The following is a 19,354-nucleotide window of genomic DNA, read 5'->3' as shown; positions in this document are numbered from 1 at the left end:
AAAGCATAGTAAACAAGAGAGAGAATCTAGAATCTGGTGGAGAGCAGGGGTGAACAGCTGCAGCAGAAGGCTTTCTGCCATCCTGCCTTCAGTCAGCATGTCTTTGTTGTAGCAAAGGAAGATCTTACCTTTCTCCCAGGAACTGAGGAGCAGAATGCTTGGCTCAGGGTTTTGGATGTGGCTGTTGCCTTTCTACAAACACTGCATGTTGTCTGACCAGCTGATCTGCAGTTATAGTATCACCTTGCTGTCTGTGATGAGCTAGACACTGCAGGCAAGGAAAGCTCATGTGCTATCTCACCTGTCAGCCCTTATCTGATAGCTTCTAATAGTGATCTTACCGATAGCAGAAGGTTTTGCAGTCTCTGCTCCCCACCTAGAGCTGTGAGGACATGTGGAGATCCTTTTGCTTTTCTTCCCTTTATTTGGTTGCTTGCAAACCCTGGTGCCTTCTGTGGGCTACATAAACAAACACAGGGTATACAGATATTGGAACCTTTTTCTTTCCTCAGCAGTTGAGTCAGCCTCCCTCCCCTGCTATGTTTCATTCTTAGAGTGACTGAATTTGGTTCTGATTCCAGTTATTTCTCACAGTAGGCAACAGGAACTGAAAGATCTGCATATGACCATCTCTGGAAGCTTTGCAAAGCTCAAATTTGGTTTGTACACTGCAGGGTAAACCCTGAAAAGAAATGTTCAGAGCATTTTGCCTGGCTTTTGGTCTCTGCTGTCATATTGGAGATCTGGGGTTGGTTCCTGGGCATTGGTTCAGTCTGTTCATAGCAGCACTAGTTGGATGCTTTGCAGCAGTCTCTCTCTTCATTCAGACATTGCCACCCTCAAAATGTGGCTTGGACTGAGGGAACACTGAAGTAGTGCTTTGCAGTTTTGGTCCCTGTTCCACTGGAATTGATACATTGCTTTGAAAGGAAGATTAGCAACCTCCATCTCTGCTTTGCATAAAGTGTGCATCATTGTAGGTAGTCCTGTGTGCTGCTGCTTAGCTTTAGGGGTCAGATGGAAAGACAGTTGCAGTGGAGAGCTGCAAACTGCTTTGAAGCAGGGTGGAGGCACGGAACAGTTGCATCACTGATCTCCAGGAACATTTCTTATGGTAGCTAAGGGTGTGACCACAAAGATACTAATGCTTCAGGAATTCTGGTGGTGAAGCACCAAAAAGCTCCACAGCAACTAGTAGAGAGACTAAAAAGCCAGTATATATGTGGTGGGAATTGCATAAGATCCTTGCTAGCCAGCCTGGCTGTGGTAGGAAAAGCATCTCTTGCTGTCAGTCATCTAAAGGTGAGGGGGAAAGCTTATCCTCCTAACTGTACATGTTGCAGACTGCCAGAGGGTTGTCCAAGTGGGACAAAAGTATGTACAACTCGGTGACTGGACTGTGCAGTCCCAAACCCTGCTGGTGCTGCCTTTGTCCATTCTGTCACTATCCATTTTTAGTGTTTGGCTGTTTGTGACATCAGGCTGTTTTCCTAGGGCAAACAGAGCAACCTGAAGACGTAGGAGCAGTGGTTCAGCAGCACGAGGGCTTCTGCTGCAGCACTGGCCTCAAATCCAGCCTGTCATTTCTGACTCTGGCAAGGCAGTTTTTGCTCGGTTTTGCTGACACTATTATTTGTGAAGCTGTGCTCTAAACTAGCATACCAGTCCAGGTTCAAATAACTGTTTCCAAACAGCTGTGTTCCGAGGCCACAAACGGTTCTGTCAGCACAACTGAGGGCTAACATGCTTTGTCTTAGGCCAAGGTACATGAACAGAGGCAGAAAGTGTAACTGCAGTTTCCTGACAGTGAAAATCCCATCCACATGTCATGCAGAAGCAAAATCTGAAAGGCAGGCAAAAGGTGTGCCTCCGTGAAACTGGGCATGGCAGAAATTACTTCTGCAAAAGAAATGTAAGGGAATTTTGTTCTGCAGACAGTGTACAGCAGGAACTCTCAACAGCTAATACTGCTCTGGTAGTTTGGCAAGTGTTAGGTTTTCAGTTTTGCCTCTCTGACAGTGTGCAATTCTCACCAAGGATTCACCCAAAGTTCTGCTGGCAAAGCTACATCAAGGATTGGAACTGAGTTAACTTGTACCTCCTTCTGGTGAGAGGCAAATGCCATGGGGAGGTGCTGGAGTTACCTTATGGAGACACTTCCCTAAGAACAGCTCCCTGCATGGTACATTGGAGCGTTAATGGCAAGGCAGAAATGTGTGGGATGTGGGAGAGGTCATTACTTAAGCTGGACCTACCACCAGATGAACTGTTGAACTGCCTCCCCAGGAAGTCAGAGTGTTTGTCTGTTTGCACTTCTTGGGTTTAGTAAGGTGTGACACAGGCTCACCTGGTGCTCTCAAATCTAGTTGATTAGGTGGGTTGGATGATAGGTTGGACGCGATGATCTTGAAGGTCTCTTCCAACCTGGTCTGGTCTGGTCTATCCTGTTCTGGTTCGGTTCGGTTCTATTCTATTCCTATTCCTATTCCTATTCCTGTGTTTGCAGCTGGTGAGAGGACAGTATTGGAATACAAGCTTGGTGCCAGACTGGCAGCATGTGTTGAGCTTTTGGGGGGCTTTTGGGTGGGGAGAGAGAAGGTCGGTGTCTGATACTGCTCAGGGGTTTCAGTCATTTGATGCAAACAAGGGAATGGTGTGGTATTTATTAAGCCTGCAGGTTGCAGGCTGAGAGGAGGACAGGTTTGAGGCTCACAGTATTTAGAGAAGCTGAGAAATACAGGACAAACCCCAGCTAGTCAGTGGCATGAATTGAGGTTGAAGAATGACTGGCTGGATAGCAGCTCTGCAGGAGGGGATTGGACCTTTCATGGTTTGTGAGCCCAGCACAAGGGAGCGTTTATGTACACAAAGGGCAGCCTGGCTGGGACATATACATGAGAAGTGTTATTTAATAACCATTTAGCTCCATAAAAGCTGGTACAGCATAGGCTGAAATATGATCCCCATTTTGAACACTACACTTCAAGAAAAATGCAGGTCAAATGGAAGGAGTCCAGCAGAGAGCAAAGAAGAAAAGATCTGGAAGAATGGCATCTCTAAGCAAAGGTTGAGGCTTTGGTCATTTTGTGTAACAGAAGACTGGGAAACCCTAAGTTTTCAAGTATATACAGATGGCAGCAGGAAGAAACTGAGTTGTTCTCTGTAATGACTGCAGGTAAATTAGAAAATAATGAGAATAAAGTGTTGGAAGGGAACTGTAAGTTAGACATTCAGAAAGGGTTGGTTTTTCCACAGGAAGGACATCTGTGCACTGGGAGTTTTCTGCAATACTACTGCATTTTTAAAATCAGAGCTCTTCAGATTAGACAAACCTACTGTAAGGAACAGTTCAGTGTATTTGCTAGTTTAGTACACTTTATCCAGCAGTGAGGAAGCACTGGGTGACTGGAATGTCTTCATCCCTGTTCTCTGTGGTTCTGTCTGCTGCTTCAGGGACCAAGAGCTGTGGACATGAATCCTGTCAGTGATAGAAGTGCTGCTACATGCCTACCTGCTTACTGCTGCTTCTGCTCCACCAGCTAAGCCACTCATTTGTGTGCACTGCCAGAATGAGCCAGAATAGCTCATGTGGCTGAGAACAGTGGAGCTTTGTCAGTGTGGGTTGTTTTGAGTGGAATGGATGAAGCAGCACTCAGGTGAACAAGCCAGAAGGGTGCAGGGGGCAGGAATGGTTCTGCAAATACCAGTGGCAAGTGGCCAGGAAGGGCAGTGGTAGGAGCTGGAAAAGGGACATAGCTGCACAGCCCTGGTCTGTGCAAAGCTTGGTTAATTTCAAATGGACTATGAATTCACAACACCCCTCTTCTGACAGCCCCATCCGAGAGTGCTGAGGGAAGCAGTGAAGGATTTGTGCCCTCTTGACATTTTCAGAGGTCGAATCTGAAGTCCTCTGTCACGTTGCCAGCCCAGAGAGCTACAACTCAGTGTTTGTTTCCAGAGGACTAGTCATGAGAGGCTGAAATTGTTCTTTACAAGATTCTTCCTGCAGCACTTTTGCATTACTTACTATTTAATGTCTAGGTGTTTGGGGGGAAGGTTGCCTGGGTTCTCCCACTCAGGGATTCTTTTCTTCTTGTTTTGTTGTTCTGTATGCACTACCTGTGACATCAGCTGAACTCTTGCAGTTGACTTTCCTGACCATTTGCTGTGGTCAGGGAAATGTCATTTAAAGTTCATGTGCTGCCTCTTACTGACAGCAGAGGTAGGCAGAAGGGGGAGAGTCAAAAATGACTGCCAGGCCTGCACATTCCAGTGGGAGAGCTTTTAGGGAATGAAGATGAGACCTGCTTCACTTGTCTCCAGGGCAGATCTTTGTACTGATTTATAGACAACTGTTGAGGTTGGAAGAGACCTTTGAGATCATCAGGCCCACACTGTATGGTGTCTTTGCTGAAGTGCACCTGAGCTTTTATTTCTGATTTCTTTATTTCTCTTCTTTCTGAACTTTTCTGTGGTATGCATGCAAGGAGAGAGCCCCAAATTTAAGTCCGAGCACATGAGTGTTCATGCAGCTTGGCAAGAATATTTCCCAATATCATTTGTGGCTTGCTCTTCATTGGAGTTGGTGTCTCAACTAGCCAGGGAAGCTTTTTGTGTTGTTTTTGCAGTTATTGCAAAACCTTATTTTTCACTCTTGCTTTCATTTATCCCAAAGTGCAATCAGTGCCCTCCCATTTCACAGCTTGTGTAACTTTCTCTGGAGATTTCTCTTCTTTGTAACCAGATTGTATGAAACTCTCTTTACTCTGAACAGGAACTGGTTTTCCCATCCTTGTAGGGGTCTGTGTACCCACTGGCTAGGATTAGTTTGCAGTTATTGATAGTTTATTCTAAAGATTATTCCTCATTCAGTTCTGTAGCCTGAATCCCATCTGTTGTTAGGAAAAAGTTCTTCACCCATGAGGGTGGTGAGACACTGGAAGAGGTTGCCCGAGGAGGTGGTGGAAGCCTCCTTCCTGGAGGTTTTTAAGGCCAGGCTGGATGTGGCTCTGGCCAACCTGATCTAGTGTGAGGTGTCCCTGCCCATGGCAGGGGGGTTGGGACTAGATGATCCTTGAGATCCCTTTCAACCCTAAGAATTCTGTGATTCTGTGATGCTCTGCTGTGTTCAGAATTCCTGACATGTGGGCTATATTCAACTTTTTACCTCACTGATGTGAACCTAGAGGGACTGTCTCTATCTTGCAGAACATGTCTTTGTTCCATTTTATTCCACAGGAGAGAGTTTAGAAGTTACACATGTGTCAGAAGTTGTTTCTTGTATTATATTTATGCAAGGGCTTTTATTTTTTCATAGTCTTCTGAGATTTCATTGTGAAGTTGCACTTGAGAAATATTTAATCATTGATCTCAAGTGAAAAGTAGCACAAGGAGGACCTAGATGCAGTACTTTGGAGTTACTAACTGCATGAATTTAGAGTTGTCTTCAAAAGACTTGCACGTCATCTTTGAAGCTGAAGGGTTTAGCTGTGCTGTTTAGCTGGATGGCAATCGAAAAGCTTCATCAGGCAGTTTCAAATTTATTGCAGAAATATGAAAATAAATGGTTATGTTCCCTCCAGCTACTTCTGAACACAAGCCACAGTGTGATTGTTTTCAAAACCAAGCTGCTGGTGGATTCAGGAAAACCTTGGGCAGCTGGTGACACTTAGTTTTGTCACCCTCTTTCTCTGCTTTTACTGTGGGACGTGAGCTTTGTGTGCTCCAAAGGAGCCAGGCAGAGTGAGAGATTCCTCCAGGGTTAGTAGGGTCCTGGACAGCAGAGGATCAGTTTCTTAAAACATGATCCATATTGGCTATGGTTTTATACTGGGCCTGAGGGAGGGAGGAGATCTGTTATACAGGGAGCTGCTGTTAATTCCTCCAGTCTTGGTTTTCTGTCAACAGACAGATGTACTTTCCTGTCCGAGCCTTCCTGTTCTCATGATAGTTTCTCTTGCAGGGAACAATGTGTATGTCCTGTGGAGCCCTTGAATGCTCACAAAACACAGGTGCAGACTAAGGAAAGACTTTCAGCTTCCTTTGACATTAAAAGATAGTAAAGAGGATTTACAGTTCATTAGAATCCTCCTCCATCCTTCCCACCATTTCATGAGTCTCTTCAGTGTTTCACTGCCATTCCCTTACTTAAGGATTCTGGATATCTTACTTTATGTTGAAGCTCATAAAAGGCTTTTGGTTTGACTCACGTTCTTGGGCCCAGCTTTGTTAACAGCAGTTAGCTTGGCTAGAAGTGTACCTGTATTAGTCTCTTCAGCAGCCCACAAAATGTCCAGGTCAGTTCCTGTAGCTTCTGTGCTGTCAAATGGAGTATGGCAGTTCACATTGCTGTGTACCAGCTGGGCAGTGTGTTGAAAGATGCAGGAGGCAGTTGCTGAGGTGTATTTGTTAGCTTAGTTGGCCTGAAGGGATGTGCCGAGGGAGAACTTCCATAATTCTAATTCACTCTCTGAATGTTTTCCTCTCAACAGCTCTGAAAAGTCCAGCTGCATTTCATGAACAAAGAAGGAGTTTGGAGCGGGCCAGGGTAAGATGGAGCAGTCTCTAATGTTTGGGGGAAGCCAGGAGTAGTGTGTCTTATGTTTTGGGACATGCTGTAGCTGCCAGTGAGATGCAGAAGGGAATCATTCATATTCTGGGTGTAATACAGTGCTGCCTAGGCAGCAGTATTGGATGGGGTGTTCCTGTATCTGGGGTGGTGGTTAACTATTTGTGCCTCAAAACCATTTAATATGGTGTCTGGATTTCCCCCTGCAGACTTCTTTGTGGGAGTCACTGATACTCCTCTTCCCCACTGCCCATATAGTTCTTATTTTTATGGTGTCTGCCCTTAAATGCTCCTATCATGGGGAGCTCAGTTTTACCTTCGAACAAAGTGTTTGGTTTCTCTGTTGCCTGCACTTCTTTACCCAGGACATTAGAAATTGAAAACTGAATAGACAGACACCCCCCTCCCCCAGTCTTTCACCACTGAGATCACACAGAGCTCTGGCCCTGCAGAATGAGGAAGCCAGGTGTCACACTTCATGTGGCACCTCTGCTAACTTGGGGGGGTTCTTGATGGTTTGTGTTCCTCAGGAGGCCTCTGGGGATAGGGTTTTAGCCTGCAGGGGAATAAAACCTGTTATGACTGCTGGGCTAAGTTTTGGGTTGAAAGTGAAAACAACATCACTATAAAAATAACAGCTGTAATTAAACCCTGTAAGGAAGTGTTAACACTTCAAACTGTGGAAGGGCTGGAAGAGTGGACTTTGTGTTAAAACCAGTGTCCCCAAGGCTTTTCCTTCTTCCTCCCCCCTCCTTTTTCTTTCTTTGCCCTAAAGTGTTCTTACTAAATTAATATTTTGGTGTAGTCAGCTAAGCAAATATAAAATCAGTTTCTGATTGACTTTAGTGTTTGTTTTCTCTGAAGGCCCATCCTGGTGGCCAGTACTTACCAGTCCATTACCTACTGCTGCCAGATTCCCATTCCTGGGTGGCATAAAGAGTAACACGCTCAGCCCAGACAGGGTCATCTCTGTCCACTGCTCTGTAGAGCATTCTCCAAAGACAGACCTAAAAGCAGCTCTGGAAATGAGATGAGCCTTGTTCTAGCATTTAGATTCTGCCTGCCAAGGGACTGCACAAGGTCTTTAGCTTAATAAATAACATATCTTTAAACAAATAAAAGAGTATGCCCAAACCACAAGTCAGCCCTGAATGCCAGCAGTATATGAAAGTATTTGCTGTGAACAATGGAAGCTCTTAATTTATCTTCTATGTAAAAAGCAGTGTCTTGAATTTAACCCTGACACAAGTTAATGGTGCTGCATAAAAGGGGGAAAGAGGGCTTCAGCTCTTGAGGAAGTCCTTCCCAGTTTCTGTTCTACAGGGCAGCAGTGCACTGTTAGGCTGAGGCAATTACAGTGGAAGTTCATCTTCAGAATCAGCTCATTCTCTGGGTGCTCTGGAACAGAAGATATGCCCCTTCTCTGTTCTGTATTTATTTAGAACTCAGTAGCAACTAAAGATGGTTGTTTCTCTTGTTTGTGCTCTCCAAGATTACATCACTCTTGTGTCTGATCAACTGAAACTGGTTCCTGCTTGTCTATTTTTGCTGCAGACAGAGGACTATCTGAAACGGAAAATCCGGTCCCGGCCAGAGAGATCAGAGCTGGTTAGGATGCACATTCTGGAAGGTATGGCACGTGCTAGACAGGAAAACAGCAACAATAAACTTTATCTCAATTACTTACTTAACAGCTTTCTAGTTTGTCTCTGACCTTCAAGTCTCTCTTTGGTTTGGGAGCAGGCAGAAGATCATGTCTGTAGCATGAGTTCTTGGGAGGGATTCAGCTCTGCTTGAATGGAGATTCTCAGAAGAATCTGTGATGTGAACTCAAATTGTGCAATTTTGTATAGCTGAGCAACTGTGGCATAGAATGGCCATGGATTGCTCTTCTGCTGAGGGAAGACACTGCAAAATATCCAACAGGCAGTGAGGCAGATCTCATCTACTTAGTAAGCACCTCCATGCTGTGCTGCTGCTCAGGACACAGCTGAAAGAGATGAAAGCGATTTGGATGACATCAATTTTAGAACAGCGACTGTATCCTATTCTAGAGTCACCAGGGTTACTGCAGTTACCTTATCACTTAAATATCCATCATATCTGTAATACCTTTATAGTGCACAGTTACCTGTTGGTATCTGCCACTGTTTTTGTGTGCAGTTAACTAGAGTTACCTTTCTGAACTGAAATAAAACACTGCTGAAGTGCCTAAGTTGACCATTGCTGGATTAATGCCATTTTACTCACTTTTCCCTGAACAGAGACCTCAGCTGAACCCTCCTTGCAGGCCAAGCAGCTGAAGTTAAAGAGAGCCAGACTGGCAGATGACCTCAATGAGAAGATAGCACAGAGGCCAGGTCCCATGGAGCTGGTGGAGAAGAACATCTTGCCTGTGGAATCGAGCCTGAAAGAAGCCATTATTGGTAAGGCCAGAGGAGGATCTGTGTTGAGGACATTTCCCACAGGTGGCTGAGACTTGCTATCAGTTCACCTGCCTGTCTAAGAGAAAGCAGTCCCATGGTTGGTCTTGTTTTCCTGTCTCAGAATCACAGGTTTTCAGCCCCAAGGATTCTGAAAAGCAGAACTTGTTCTGACACATAGTGCTGCAGAGGCATAAAATTATAGGGAGTATGGACATCCCAGAATAACATGGAAGCAATCAAACACCCTAAAGACTTGAAAGACTGTGTAAGATTGCATTCTCTAGATTCTCCCCTTAAAAATTCCTCCCTCCCTGTATAGCATGTCCACAACCTTTGCTCAGGGAGAACCCTCTGACTTACATCAGGGAGAAGAGACTGAACATAAACAGGTGTGATGAAACAAAAGCTGTCTGTGAACTTCAAAACTTCAGAGGATTCAACTCCTTTAAAAATAAACCAGAACAGATGTCACCATGCCAGTGCCATTCCAAGGGCTGGAAGGAATGCTGAGGAATACCCTTCCCACTGCCTCAGCACTGCTCTTTCCCATCTCCCCAGACTGGGGCTGTGTGCGTCTGTGGCTATTCATCCCCTCAAACATGCACAGCTACTTTTAAGACAAATGGGACACAACTGTGAGCAAGATGAAATACTTCTCATGAAAAAGAAGGAAAAGGACAGTTTGGGACAGCCTGGCTTCACTATTGCCAAGAAGTGGTTGAGGAAGAGAAAGAGTGAACTTGTGAACTGGAGCATTAGAGATGTGGCTTCCTTCTGACTGAGCGAAGCACATCTGTCTGGGGTTTTGTTGCTTTTGCATTAGGTGCAAATGAGAGCATTTTCCTGCTTACCAGGAGTGATTTGAGAGCATGTGATCTAGAGACCATTGGTACATCACAGATGTGCACTCAGATGAGGTTATCTACTGGACATGTAAACCAACAGAAATGCTAATAGCAGTCAGGGCCACTGCTTAATGCATTGCCCTTGCTGCTTGTGAAATAACAGGAAAAGTTGGGGTTCTGTCTTGAGGAGGAATTCTACCTTCCACCACACAGGATGAACACCAAAGAAGTCATGACTCACCCTGTCTAGCCTTCTTCAACCTCACAACATCTAACCACCTTCTTTTTGGGTGCCAGATGATAATCAAACAAGCCATGCCCCAGAGCTGGGTTTGGGCAGAGTTAAGTAGCTCTTGTTAAGCTTCCTAATCCTGGCTGAGAAGCAAGGGAAATGGTTCACTCCAGTCTGCATTATTTTATTCTACTGATGGCAGGGATGAATGCAAACCCTTAAAACTGATTCTGTTTGACCTCTAGTCTCTCAGTTGCTTTAAGCACAACTTAGACACAACTCTCCATTCCTTCATCATCTTTGAGAAACCTCTAGTGGCAGCTGAGTTTCTTAGTCCATTTTAAAGACCACAATTGATGTTTGTGTTTTTAGTTGGACAGGTGAACTACCCAAAGGTTGCAGACAATTCCTCCTTTGATGAGGACAGCAGTGATGCCCTCTCCCCAGAGCAGCCAGCCAGCCACGAGTCCCAGGGCTCTGTCCCATCGCCGATGGATTCACGGATTTGTGAGTCTCTCCCTAGCACCACTGGCACATCAGTAGCTCAGGTGAGAATGTGATGACCTTCTGCAGTGCCCTGGAGCTTCACAGCTTCTGCTGATTTGTGGCAGAGGATGCTAAAAAGTGAGACCGAGGGTCCTTAAGAACTGTGGTCTGTGAGGTTTCACAAGGGGCTTAGCTCTGTGTGGTATTGGTGAAGTCCTCTGGTTCTTGAGAAACCCTCATAGTGGTGCTGTGTGGGGAATGGGGGCAATCTTTGCTTGGTGACACACACCCTGTGTGTGACTGAGTCTGGCATTCAAAGTTGGGAGATACTGGAGTGGGATTTTGATGCCTTTTCTGCCCTTGAGGAGTTGTGCTACTTCCCAGGGACAGATGAAGCAGTGTGTTAAAGGAGTCTGATTAATGACTTGAAATCTATTCTGCTTCCCTGGACACTTTCTGCACTCTCTCAAACTGTTTCCCTCCTTGCATGTGTATTCATTATGCCTTCTTCTGTCCCTGCAGGGTACATCCCAATTGCAGATTAATGCAGATGCCACTGAAACACTTTTCCTACCTGAACAGCCACCCCCACCTCTGCCACCTCCACCTCTTCTGCCCCCTAGTCTTACAAATGGAGTGGCTCTTACTGCTGCCAAGCCCCCCCCAACACTCATTAAGGTACCATTCTGGATGATTTCTTCATGGGTTCTGGTCTGAAGGAAGTTAAGATGGTTACTTTGAAGAAGATTTGGAGTTGGAAGTACGGTGTTAACGGATGCAAAGTGTCTTCCTCAGACACTGGTTGTAGCATATTCAATAGGTTTTTCTATTCCATGATGTATTCACCTTATGTGAGATGGGTCCTGAGTGCAAACCATTTCAAAACAGTTAGCACTGCATTGAATAAGCAAAATGATCTTGGGTGCTGGGAGAGGTGACTTGCATCGTGGTGCAGTCTAAGCTGCTGCCACTATATACTGTTGTCTGAGTTAGAGAAGGATGGAAAGACCCTGAGGTCAAATCTGGAGAATTTTGAAATGAAAATCCCAGTGTGTGTAGTTTACATGGGGTGTTATATCAGTGTTTCCATTCTTACTTGCTTCCTCCTTTTCTTCTTAATAGCAAAGCCAGCCCAAGTCTGCTAGTGAGAAGTCTCAGCGCAGTAAAAAAGCCAAGGAGTTGAAGCCGAAAGTCAAGAAGCTTAAATATCATCAGTATATTCCCCCGGACCAAAAGCAGGACAAGGGAGCTCCTCCCATGGATTCATCCTATGCCAAAATACTGCAACAGCAGCAGCTCTTTCTCCAGCTTCAGATCCTCAACCAGCAGCAGCAGCACTACAACTATCAGACCATCCTGCCAGCCCCACCAAAGTATGGGTCCTAAATGGCAGCTCTCTCTTAGGAAGCCTTTGCTTCCCCAGTACTGTTATCAGAGACACTGTGTTCTGGGTGTGAGGCGTGGTCATTGGGTGTAACTCACTCAATCTTGTTAGGTGACAGTGGGCCTGCTAAAGGGCTGGTGTCAGATGGATCAGACAAAAGTAACTGAAGTGAGTTGGTTGGCAGAGTAAGGTCCATGGACACAGTCGAAGACACTGGTGTGCTGCTCTAATGCCTAGGGGGTGGCACTGGTGACCCAGGTGTTTCTGAATGTATGTGATTGTTTACACTGAGGGCCTCTGGGGCCTTTTTGCCTAGGTTCTGATGCCTGTGTTTTTTCATTCCCTGCAGGCCTCCAGGAGAGCAGCAGAGTGGTGCCAGTGCCCCTGCTGTGCGCAATCTCTCTGCCACAGTCAGCAGCACATCTTCAGTATCCTCTGGTTCCAGTGGGCTAATGCGACAGAACAGTAATGCTGCGGTCGGCAAGCCTGGCCCTCTCCCTGCCAACCTGGATGAGATGAAGGTAAATGTCTTGTGAAGCTGCACAGCCCCTCTTCTGGCATGGTAAGGGGGCATTACTGAGCAATCTTGCTGCCCAGAGCAGGGCTGAGGCAAACTGACAGCAGTTAGTGCTAGCAGCCGGTATTGCTACCCTACAGTCTGTACCCGAGGTGAAAGCTTGCAGAAGGGTCAGTTTAGTCACCTGCACTATGGCTCTGGTGGCTGTTAATAGTTGTTCTGGTTAGAGTTTATGCTTTCTTAATGTTGCCCTCTTTTGTAACTCACATCAGGTAGCAGAGCTGAAGCAAGAGCTGAAGTTGAGGGCCTTGCCTGTCTCGGGCACAAAGACAGACCTGATTGAGCGTCTCAGAGCTTACCAAGAGCAGAATGGTGCAGCCAGCCAAATAACCCCCACTCCCAAGCCCAGCACAGCAGCTGTCCTCCCAAAAGCTGCTGAGGTGGTGGTAGCTTTTCCAGCTGCCAGGCTGAGCACAGGGCCAGCCCTGGTCACCACTGGCATTGCACCAGCAGAAGTAGTAGTGGCCACAGTCACCGGCGGGAGCGTGATGAAGTTCGGCAGCACAGGCTCAACTCCTCCTGTTTCTCCAACTCCTTCTGAGCGCTCACAAATGAGCACAGGGGATGAGAACTCAGCCACTGGAGATACCTTTGGAGAGATGGTGACTTCCCCCCTGACCCAGCTCACCTTGCAGGCATCTCCAGTACAGTTTCTGGTGAAGGAAGAAAGCTCCAAGTCCGCCTCCTGCAGCATAAACGCGACGACCAGGTCAGAGCGGTGTAGCACAGGGAACAGCAGAGATGCAGAAGTTAGGGACAAAGACCAGATGCTGCAGGAGAAGGACAAGCAGATCGAGGAACTCACCCGCATGCTGAAGCAGAAACAGCAGCTGGTTGAGATGCTTAGGCTACAGCTAGAGCAGGAAAAACGCTCTCAGCAGTCACTGTCGGCCCCGGTGGCTGCGGCAGAAGGAACAGCCATTGCCCCCAGCCCAGCAGCGTTTGACACCCAGGTCAAGAGTGAGAACGGTTTCCTGAGTTGCCAGTCTGCAAAGCAATCCAGTGGCCAAACAGACCAATTCAGCCCTGCACCAACCACTAGCCAAATGGACACTTCGACTCCAAGCCCGGTGCCAAAGAAAGCCGTGATGGTGAAGCAGGAGGTGCCAGCCACGGAAGCGGAGCCGCCATGCCAGTCCCACAGCCCGCGACTTGTCCTTGGCCAGCCAGGGAGTGCCCTGAGCGACCTCATCAAGGGCACCCCTCCCCCCACCCTCATTACGGACTCCACAGGGACCCACATCGTCCTCACCGTGACCAAGCAGAGCGCCGAGAGGCAGGGCCTCTCACCCCATGGGAAGGCAGGGAGTAGCTGCCCGGCCTTGCAGGTAGGCAGGGCTTAGATCACATCCCTGCTCTTGGCAGTAGGGTTCCTCTCTCCCTCTTGCTGCTCCTGTGGTTCAGGTTACCATGGGATGACTTAACACGGTGGAGATTCAGTGCAGTAAATACTCCAATGTGTGAGCTGCCTGCTCGGGTGGCCGGTCGCTCATGGCTTTGTGAAGCGCAGCAGCGTAAGCAGCTCTGCAGCAAAGCCACAGGGGTTTGACAGTGATGAACCACGTCCAGCGATGCTCCGCTGCCCGTGTGCGTCACAGGCTCTTCAGCCTGCTTCAAACACATGGCTCTGCCTTTTGTCAGGCAGGAGCTCAGGCTTGGGGGACAAGGGCTTGCTGCCACTTTCCACTAGTTTTTGAGAGAACAGCTAAACGATGCCTGCCATGATAGTAGAAAAAGCAGAGTGTATTTCACCTCCTGTCCTTTACTGGAGACATCATCATCAAAGTGGTAGTAGACAGGTCACCTTATCTACTGACAGCTGAAATCAGACCCCAGGAGCAGACTCTTCCTTTTTGACAGCTCTTTGTTTTAATGAATGTCAGCATTTCAGTGTTAACAGAGTCTTTAATCAGAGATGGTCTCCTATTCCCCTGCTGGCATGAGCTCAGCACTTAACAGAAATGTTCCAAGTGTTTCTTCCAGGAAGGGATAAATATGCCTGGGTTTTATGGCCTAAGTCAAACCCCAGCAGGTTCCATGGCATCAAAGATGAATTCTTCATTCTCTGCTGCTACTTTTCTTGCACCTCCTGCAAAGCAAGTAGCAGTGTCTACCACTGAGGACAGGCACTGAGCAGGCTGCATTTGCTATGTAGCAGGTGAGATGCCAGGCAGCTGTTAAAATATCAACATCCAGTGTCACCCTTGACACCCCAGGGTCTCTCACCTGAACTCCAGCCACTCCTCCAGAAGGGCACAGGTTAGGTCTGCTAGCACTTGAAGGATGCCATGGATAGTCTATGGATTCAGACTGGTACTACCTTTTCTTTTAGAACTCTGAATCCCACCCCAGCCTGATTTCTCTGCTTGGTAAAACACAACAGTTGACTAAATTTCCTAAAGCATAAAGAGTGGGGGAAAGAAACTTCCTGAAGCCTTTAAGAAACAAGTCTTGCTCTGTGATGTGACTGGGCAATCACTTCTCACAGATACCCTTCTCTTTCCAGAGACTACAATCATCACCCTCTAAAGCTTCCAGCCAGCCACCGTGTCAGCTACCTAAAAGCAGCCCTCCACAGCCCACACAGCAGCAGCAGACCCTGCAGCAGCAGCAGCAGTCCAGAGGACTAAACCAATCTGGCAGGAAGGTAGCTCACTGCCTGCTCACTTATCTTCTTTGTTTTTCTTTGCCTGTTGCTGAGGGTTTGTAGCAGTGGTGGAAGGGGACACACAAGCACAGGATGGTCAGTGACCATCATGATAGCAAGTAAGGTCTCACAGCCGCTTCTGCCCACCCGGTGTGTCAAAAAAGTGCCCTCCCAGCACATCCCACTGGCCTGTGCTAGCTTCTGGCCCTCTCAAGAAGAGAGCAGACAGCAGAGCAGCTCTGCTGGCCAGGATTTGGGGTTGCTCCTCTACCTGCAGGTCACGGAAGAGATGAAAACCAGGATGGGCATCAACATGTACCAGGGTTGGAGCTGGCATTCAGCTGCTGCCCAGGGATCACTGCTCCAGTGTGGATCACTCATAGCTGCTGTAGAGGCCTGATCCATGCTTTAACTTTTCTTCTGGGCAGTTGTGTGCTAATTCATCTGGTAAAGCTGAGTCACCAGCACCACTTCCTGCAACACTTGGGGTTTCCTTTGGAGGTCTCTGGTGCTGCTGAGGGCTCTAATGCTCTCCACCCACCACCAGGCTGTGAAACTTGCTGCCAGTGAAGCATGACTGTGTCCCCCAAAGCAGGCACTGCAGAGGGAGGTGGGTGAAAGACACAGAGCTGGCTGAACAGAAAAGGGAAGTGCCCTCTGTCTCCAAAGTGCTAGAGGAATTCCCCACCTGGAGATGAGGCTCTTCCCATCCAGAAGCAGCCAGGGGGTGGGTTGTGGTGTGGTTGCTTTAGTGTTTAAAAACTCAGCAAAAGATTTCCAGCTGTGAGTTGGAAGGGAAATCTGTCTGCCTCTCCTGCAGCCAGGGCAGAGTGCTCCCAGTGCACAGGGGAAGGCAGGCTGGCTGCTGGGAGCAGAGTGGTGCAGACCTCTGCAGCACTGACCAAGAGAAGGGGTGATGGTCTCTCAAGGCAGTTGTGAAACAGGAGTCGATGTGGACTTTCTTCCTTCTAACCCCCTTCTGTGTTCATTCTAAACAGCCCTCATCACAGCCTGGCTCTCCTGCTGCCCATTCTCCATCCCAGATGGACCTAGAGCAGCAACAGCACACAATGCTCTTTGGAAGTCCTCCACCTCCTCTCCCTGTTCCTTCAACCCCCATGAAAGAGCCACCAGGCTATGAAGAGGCCATGAAGCAACAGCCAAAGGCCCAGGTGAGAGCAGTTCTTCTCCCTGGTTTCCTTGGAGATTGTAAATCTGCTTAGATTCCTGATCTGGGCCTGCAGTAAGAGAATGGAGGCACAACTGAATTGCTTTCTATCCAGTAGCAGCCTGGGGTTATGGGGACTTCTGGTGCCATGCTTCCCTGTGCTCTTTCTTGCTAGATAACAGAGGGAGGAGAGCCAGCCAAGGGTGTTGCTGGAGGTGAAAGTTCCTCTGGTAAATAGGAAGCTAATGCTGTGGTTGCTCTCCTCAGGAGAATGGCTGCTCCAGCCAGCAGATGGATGACTTGTTTGACATTCTCATTGAAAGTGGAGGTAAGGAGACAAATCCAGCATTTCCCATAGTCCTTGGGTTTGAGCCTGGAGATTACAGAGCACTGAGGAAAGAATCTGATGTGGCTAAGGTCTGTGTCCCTGCTTCAGTGCCTTCAGTACTGGCAGCAGTCGTTAAGGCCCTGAGGGTGATGTCAGGCATGGGTATGCTAGAGAGCTTCTTAGCTCTGGGCACACCTCTTCTGCAGTACTGGGCAGAAATTGAACTCCTCAGAGGCAGGCTGAAAGCATGCAAGAGCTGGCCAGGCATGGGCATAGGAGGAGTTTCCTTGTCCCAGTGGTGGATGGTAGCTCAGTCTGGGAGGTCCCCCTTTCCCTGGTGGGTGGGAGGGATCCTTCTGGTGCTTGGCCCAGCTCTCCCTCACGCTGGCCTGCCTCTTTGTTCCTTGTACAGAGATTTCTGCTGACTTCAAGGATCAGTCATCCCCAGCTGGGAAAGAGCCACCCGTGGCCCCGGTGTGCTCCCCGCCGCCCAGCAGCCACCCTTCCTCAGAGCTGGCGGTGCCAGCGTCCTTGGGGCAGCCTGTGCCCGTGGGGCGGCTGGAGGACTTCCTGGAGAGCAGCACTGGCCTCCCGCTGCTGACGGCAGGCCACGAGGGGCCGGAGCCTCTGTCCCTGATCGATGACCTCCACAGCGAGATGCTGAGCAGCTCGGCCATCCTGGACCACCCGCCTTCACCCATGGACACCTCCGAATTGCACTTTGCTCATGAGCCCTCCGGGGGCATGGCCCTGGATCTGGCTGAGGCTAACCTGGACAGCATGGACTGGCTGGAGCTGCCAGGGGGGCCCGTCATGAGCTTGGCTCCCCTTAGCACTGCGGCTCCCAGCCTCTTTTCCACAGACTTCCTTGATGGACACGATCTGCAGCTGCACTGGGATTCTTGCTTGTAACTCTGTGAGCAGAGACTGAAGGGAATGGGGAGTGGGAGGGCACAGGCATGCAGGGGGAAAAGGCCAGTCAACCAAAAAAAAGAACAAAACAGAACTGAGCTCCTGGTATTTGTACTCCTCCCCCAACAGTGTCCTTCCTGCATGGAACTGGTGCTGCTGGCAAAGGCAGACCCGCTGCTCGGGCAGTGGGCCAGGCCAGGGCAGGGAGAACCACTGCTGGGGGGTAAGAAGAGGCTGTGTGAGCTCTGGGGCTGGTGGCCTCCTACCCCCTCAGTGTGGCCTGACCCAGCTGGGGTGAGAACCCTGCCCTTCAGGGCAGGAGTAGCCATGGCCTCACGCAGGGTGCAGTGGGGCCAGGTACAAGTTCCCTCAGAGCAGGGCAGAGCAGCACTGGGCCCAAGCCCTTTCCAGAAGCAGCTCCCACACCTCGCTGGGACTGGGCAATAAAGGGCCTTGCATTGGTTGAACGGTTGCAGAAGGGGATTCTACCTGTGGAGCGGGACACAAAGGCAGGAGTGCTGGTTGGGAGCCCAGCACGGCTGCTCTCTGCACCACCTGCCATCTGTCAGGGGAGGGTCTGATCTGCCCCAGGGCTGTGAGGAGCTGGGCAGAACAGGCACCTTTTCCAAACATAGCCAAAGGGAACCAGGGTTCCCCAGCAACCTGGTACGCGTGTCTGTGCTGGTTTCCCATCGCCGAGCGTGGCAGAGCCCTGCCTCCTTCCTTCACTGCTTTGGGCTGCAGAACAGATTTTTAAAGGTGCTAAAATCCAGGTCCTTATATGTTAAATCTGTCCTTCAGTGCCCCAGACCTCTGGCTGTGGCTCCAGATGAGCCTTCAGGCACAGCCTTGTCCCCACAACTTCTACATCACTTGTGCCACCCCCAGGTGAGCAAGGCAGTCTGCCTTGGTGGGGGCTAGGGACAAGAAAGTGCTTGTGAGTGCTGGGGAATGGCACAGCTAGTAACAAACAACATATCACATGGGGCCATGTGCAATCTGTCTCCTGCCTTCAGCTGTGCTGGTGCCTCCCTGTAAATAGATGCCCTAGTGGAAAGAAGCAGCTGGGCCTGTCACCCAACAGGCAGGGAAGGGGAAGTGGCACTGCAGAAGGGGTGTTTTGTGGCTCAGTAGCATGACTGTGAGGGCCCCTTTCTGGGGAAAGGTAATGGGCAGCTGACATCTACACTTCCTTCCCTCCAGCCCCATGGGGTAACAAAATCAGATGGCTGCCTACTGTGAGCTGCTGTGTCCAGGTAGCTCCTGCCATGCAGGTAGCTGCTGAGGGGGTAGACAAGGAACGGAAGCCCAGCGAGCCAGGGTGATGATATTCTCTGAGCAGCTATTGTGCTATTACTCCTGTCACTTGTAAATTCCTTTGTTAGTAGCAGCTCACCCCCACCTTTACCAGGGGAGAGACAGCCCAGCTCTGCCCCACCACACAGCTGTTCCCACTTAGGCCCCAGCTGGGTCCTGGCTGTGGGAGCTGCGGGAGCTGAGGGAGATAGTTGGCAAGGGCAGGGCTGGAGGCAGTGCCTTTTGAAACCATGCAGCCCAAGGTGCTGACCCTGCTCAGGCAACAAAAGGATAAACTGCCATCCTTCCCAGTATCTCCTTGAGGATGCTGTCTCCACCTTTCCCCTGTGCTAGGCTGCAGTGCTGCTTGCTGGAGAGAGGTAATTGTGGGCAGGCTGCTCCCCTGCCCCTTTGGTACCTGGTGGTGCTCTTCTCAGTGGGGAGGCCTTAATGCAAAGGTGCAGGTACCTCTGATTCACTGCCAG

The 19,354-nt window shown here is 49.0% G+C and overlaps 1 protein-coding gene across 3 annotated transcripts in view; it reads left to right on the top strand.

The window, feature by feature from the left end:
- Positions 1 to 18,040, top strand: part of MRTFA (myocardin related transcription factor A) — a 78,437-nt gene extending 60,397 nt beyond the window's left edge. For 2 of the 3 annotated variants that reach the window (XM_068142514.1, XM_068142513.1), the window contains exons 3-14: positions 6,492 to 6,547; positions 8,123 to 8,198; positions 8,833 to 8,994; positions 10,444 to 10,619; positions 11,080 to 11,235; positions 11,680 to 11,930; positions 12,291 to 12,462; positions 12,731 to 13,846; positions 15,025 to 15,165; positions 16,164 to 16,337; positions 16,601 to 16,661; positions 17,074 to 18,040. In XM_068142514.1, coding sequence (XP_067998615.1) covers positions 6,492 to 6,547; positions 8,123 to 8,198; positions 8,833 to 8,994; positions 10,444 to 10,619; positions 11,080 to 11,235; positions 11,680 to 11,930; positions 12,291 to 12,462; positions 12,731 to 13,846; positions 15,025 to 15,165; positions 16,164 to 16,337; positions 16,601 to 16,661; positions 17,074 to 17,573 — 3,041 coding nt within the window. In that variant the 3' untranslated portion in view covers positions 17,574 to 18,040. Of the gene's footprint in view, positions 1 to 6,491; positions 6,548 to 8,122; positions 8,199 to 8,832; positions 8,995 to 10,443; positions 10,620 to 11,079; positions 11,236 to 11,679; positions 11,931 to 12,290; positions 12,463 to 12,730; positions 13,847 to 15,024; positions 15,166 to 16,163; positions 16,338 to 16,508; positions 16,684 to 17,073 lie in introns of those variants that run through there. The other variant, XM_068142515.1, reaches the window with a different exon arrangement.
- Positions 18,041 to 19,354: the final 1,314 nt, after the last annotated feature.

Source organism: Melanerpes formicivorus, unplaced genomic scaffold, assembly GCF_026170545.1.
Source record: "Melanerpes formicivorus ecotype bairdi unplaced genomic scaffold, bMelFor1.0.p_v2 SCAF_8, whole genome shotgun sequence".
In the NCBI taxonomy this organism is placed as follows: domain Eukaryota; kingdom Metazoa; phylum Chordata; class Aves; order Piciformes; family Picidae; genus Melanerpes; species Melanerpes formicivorus.
Note: the sequence above shows the minus strand (reverse complement) of the source record. Positions and strands in the feature narration are given on the sequence as shown.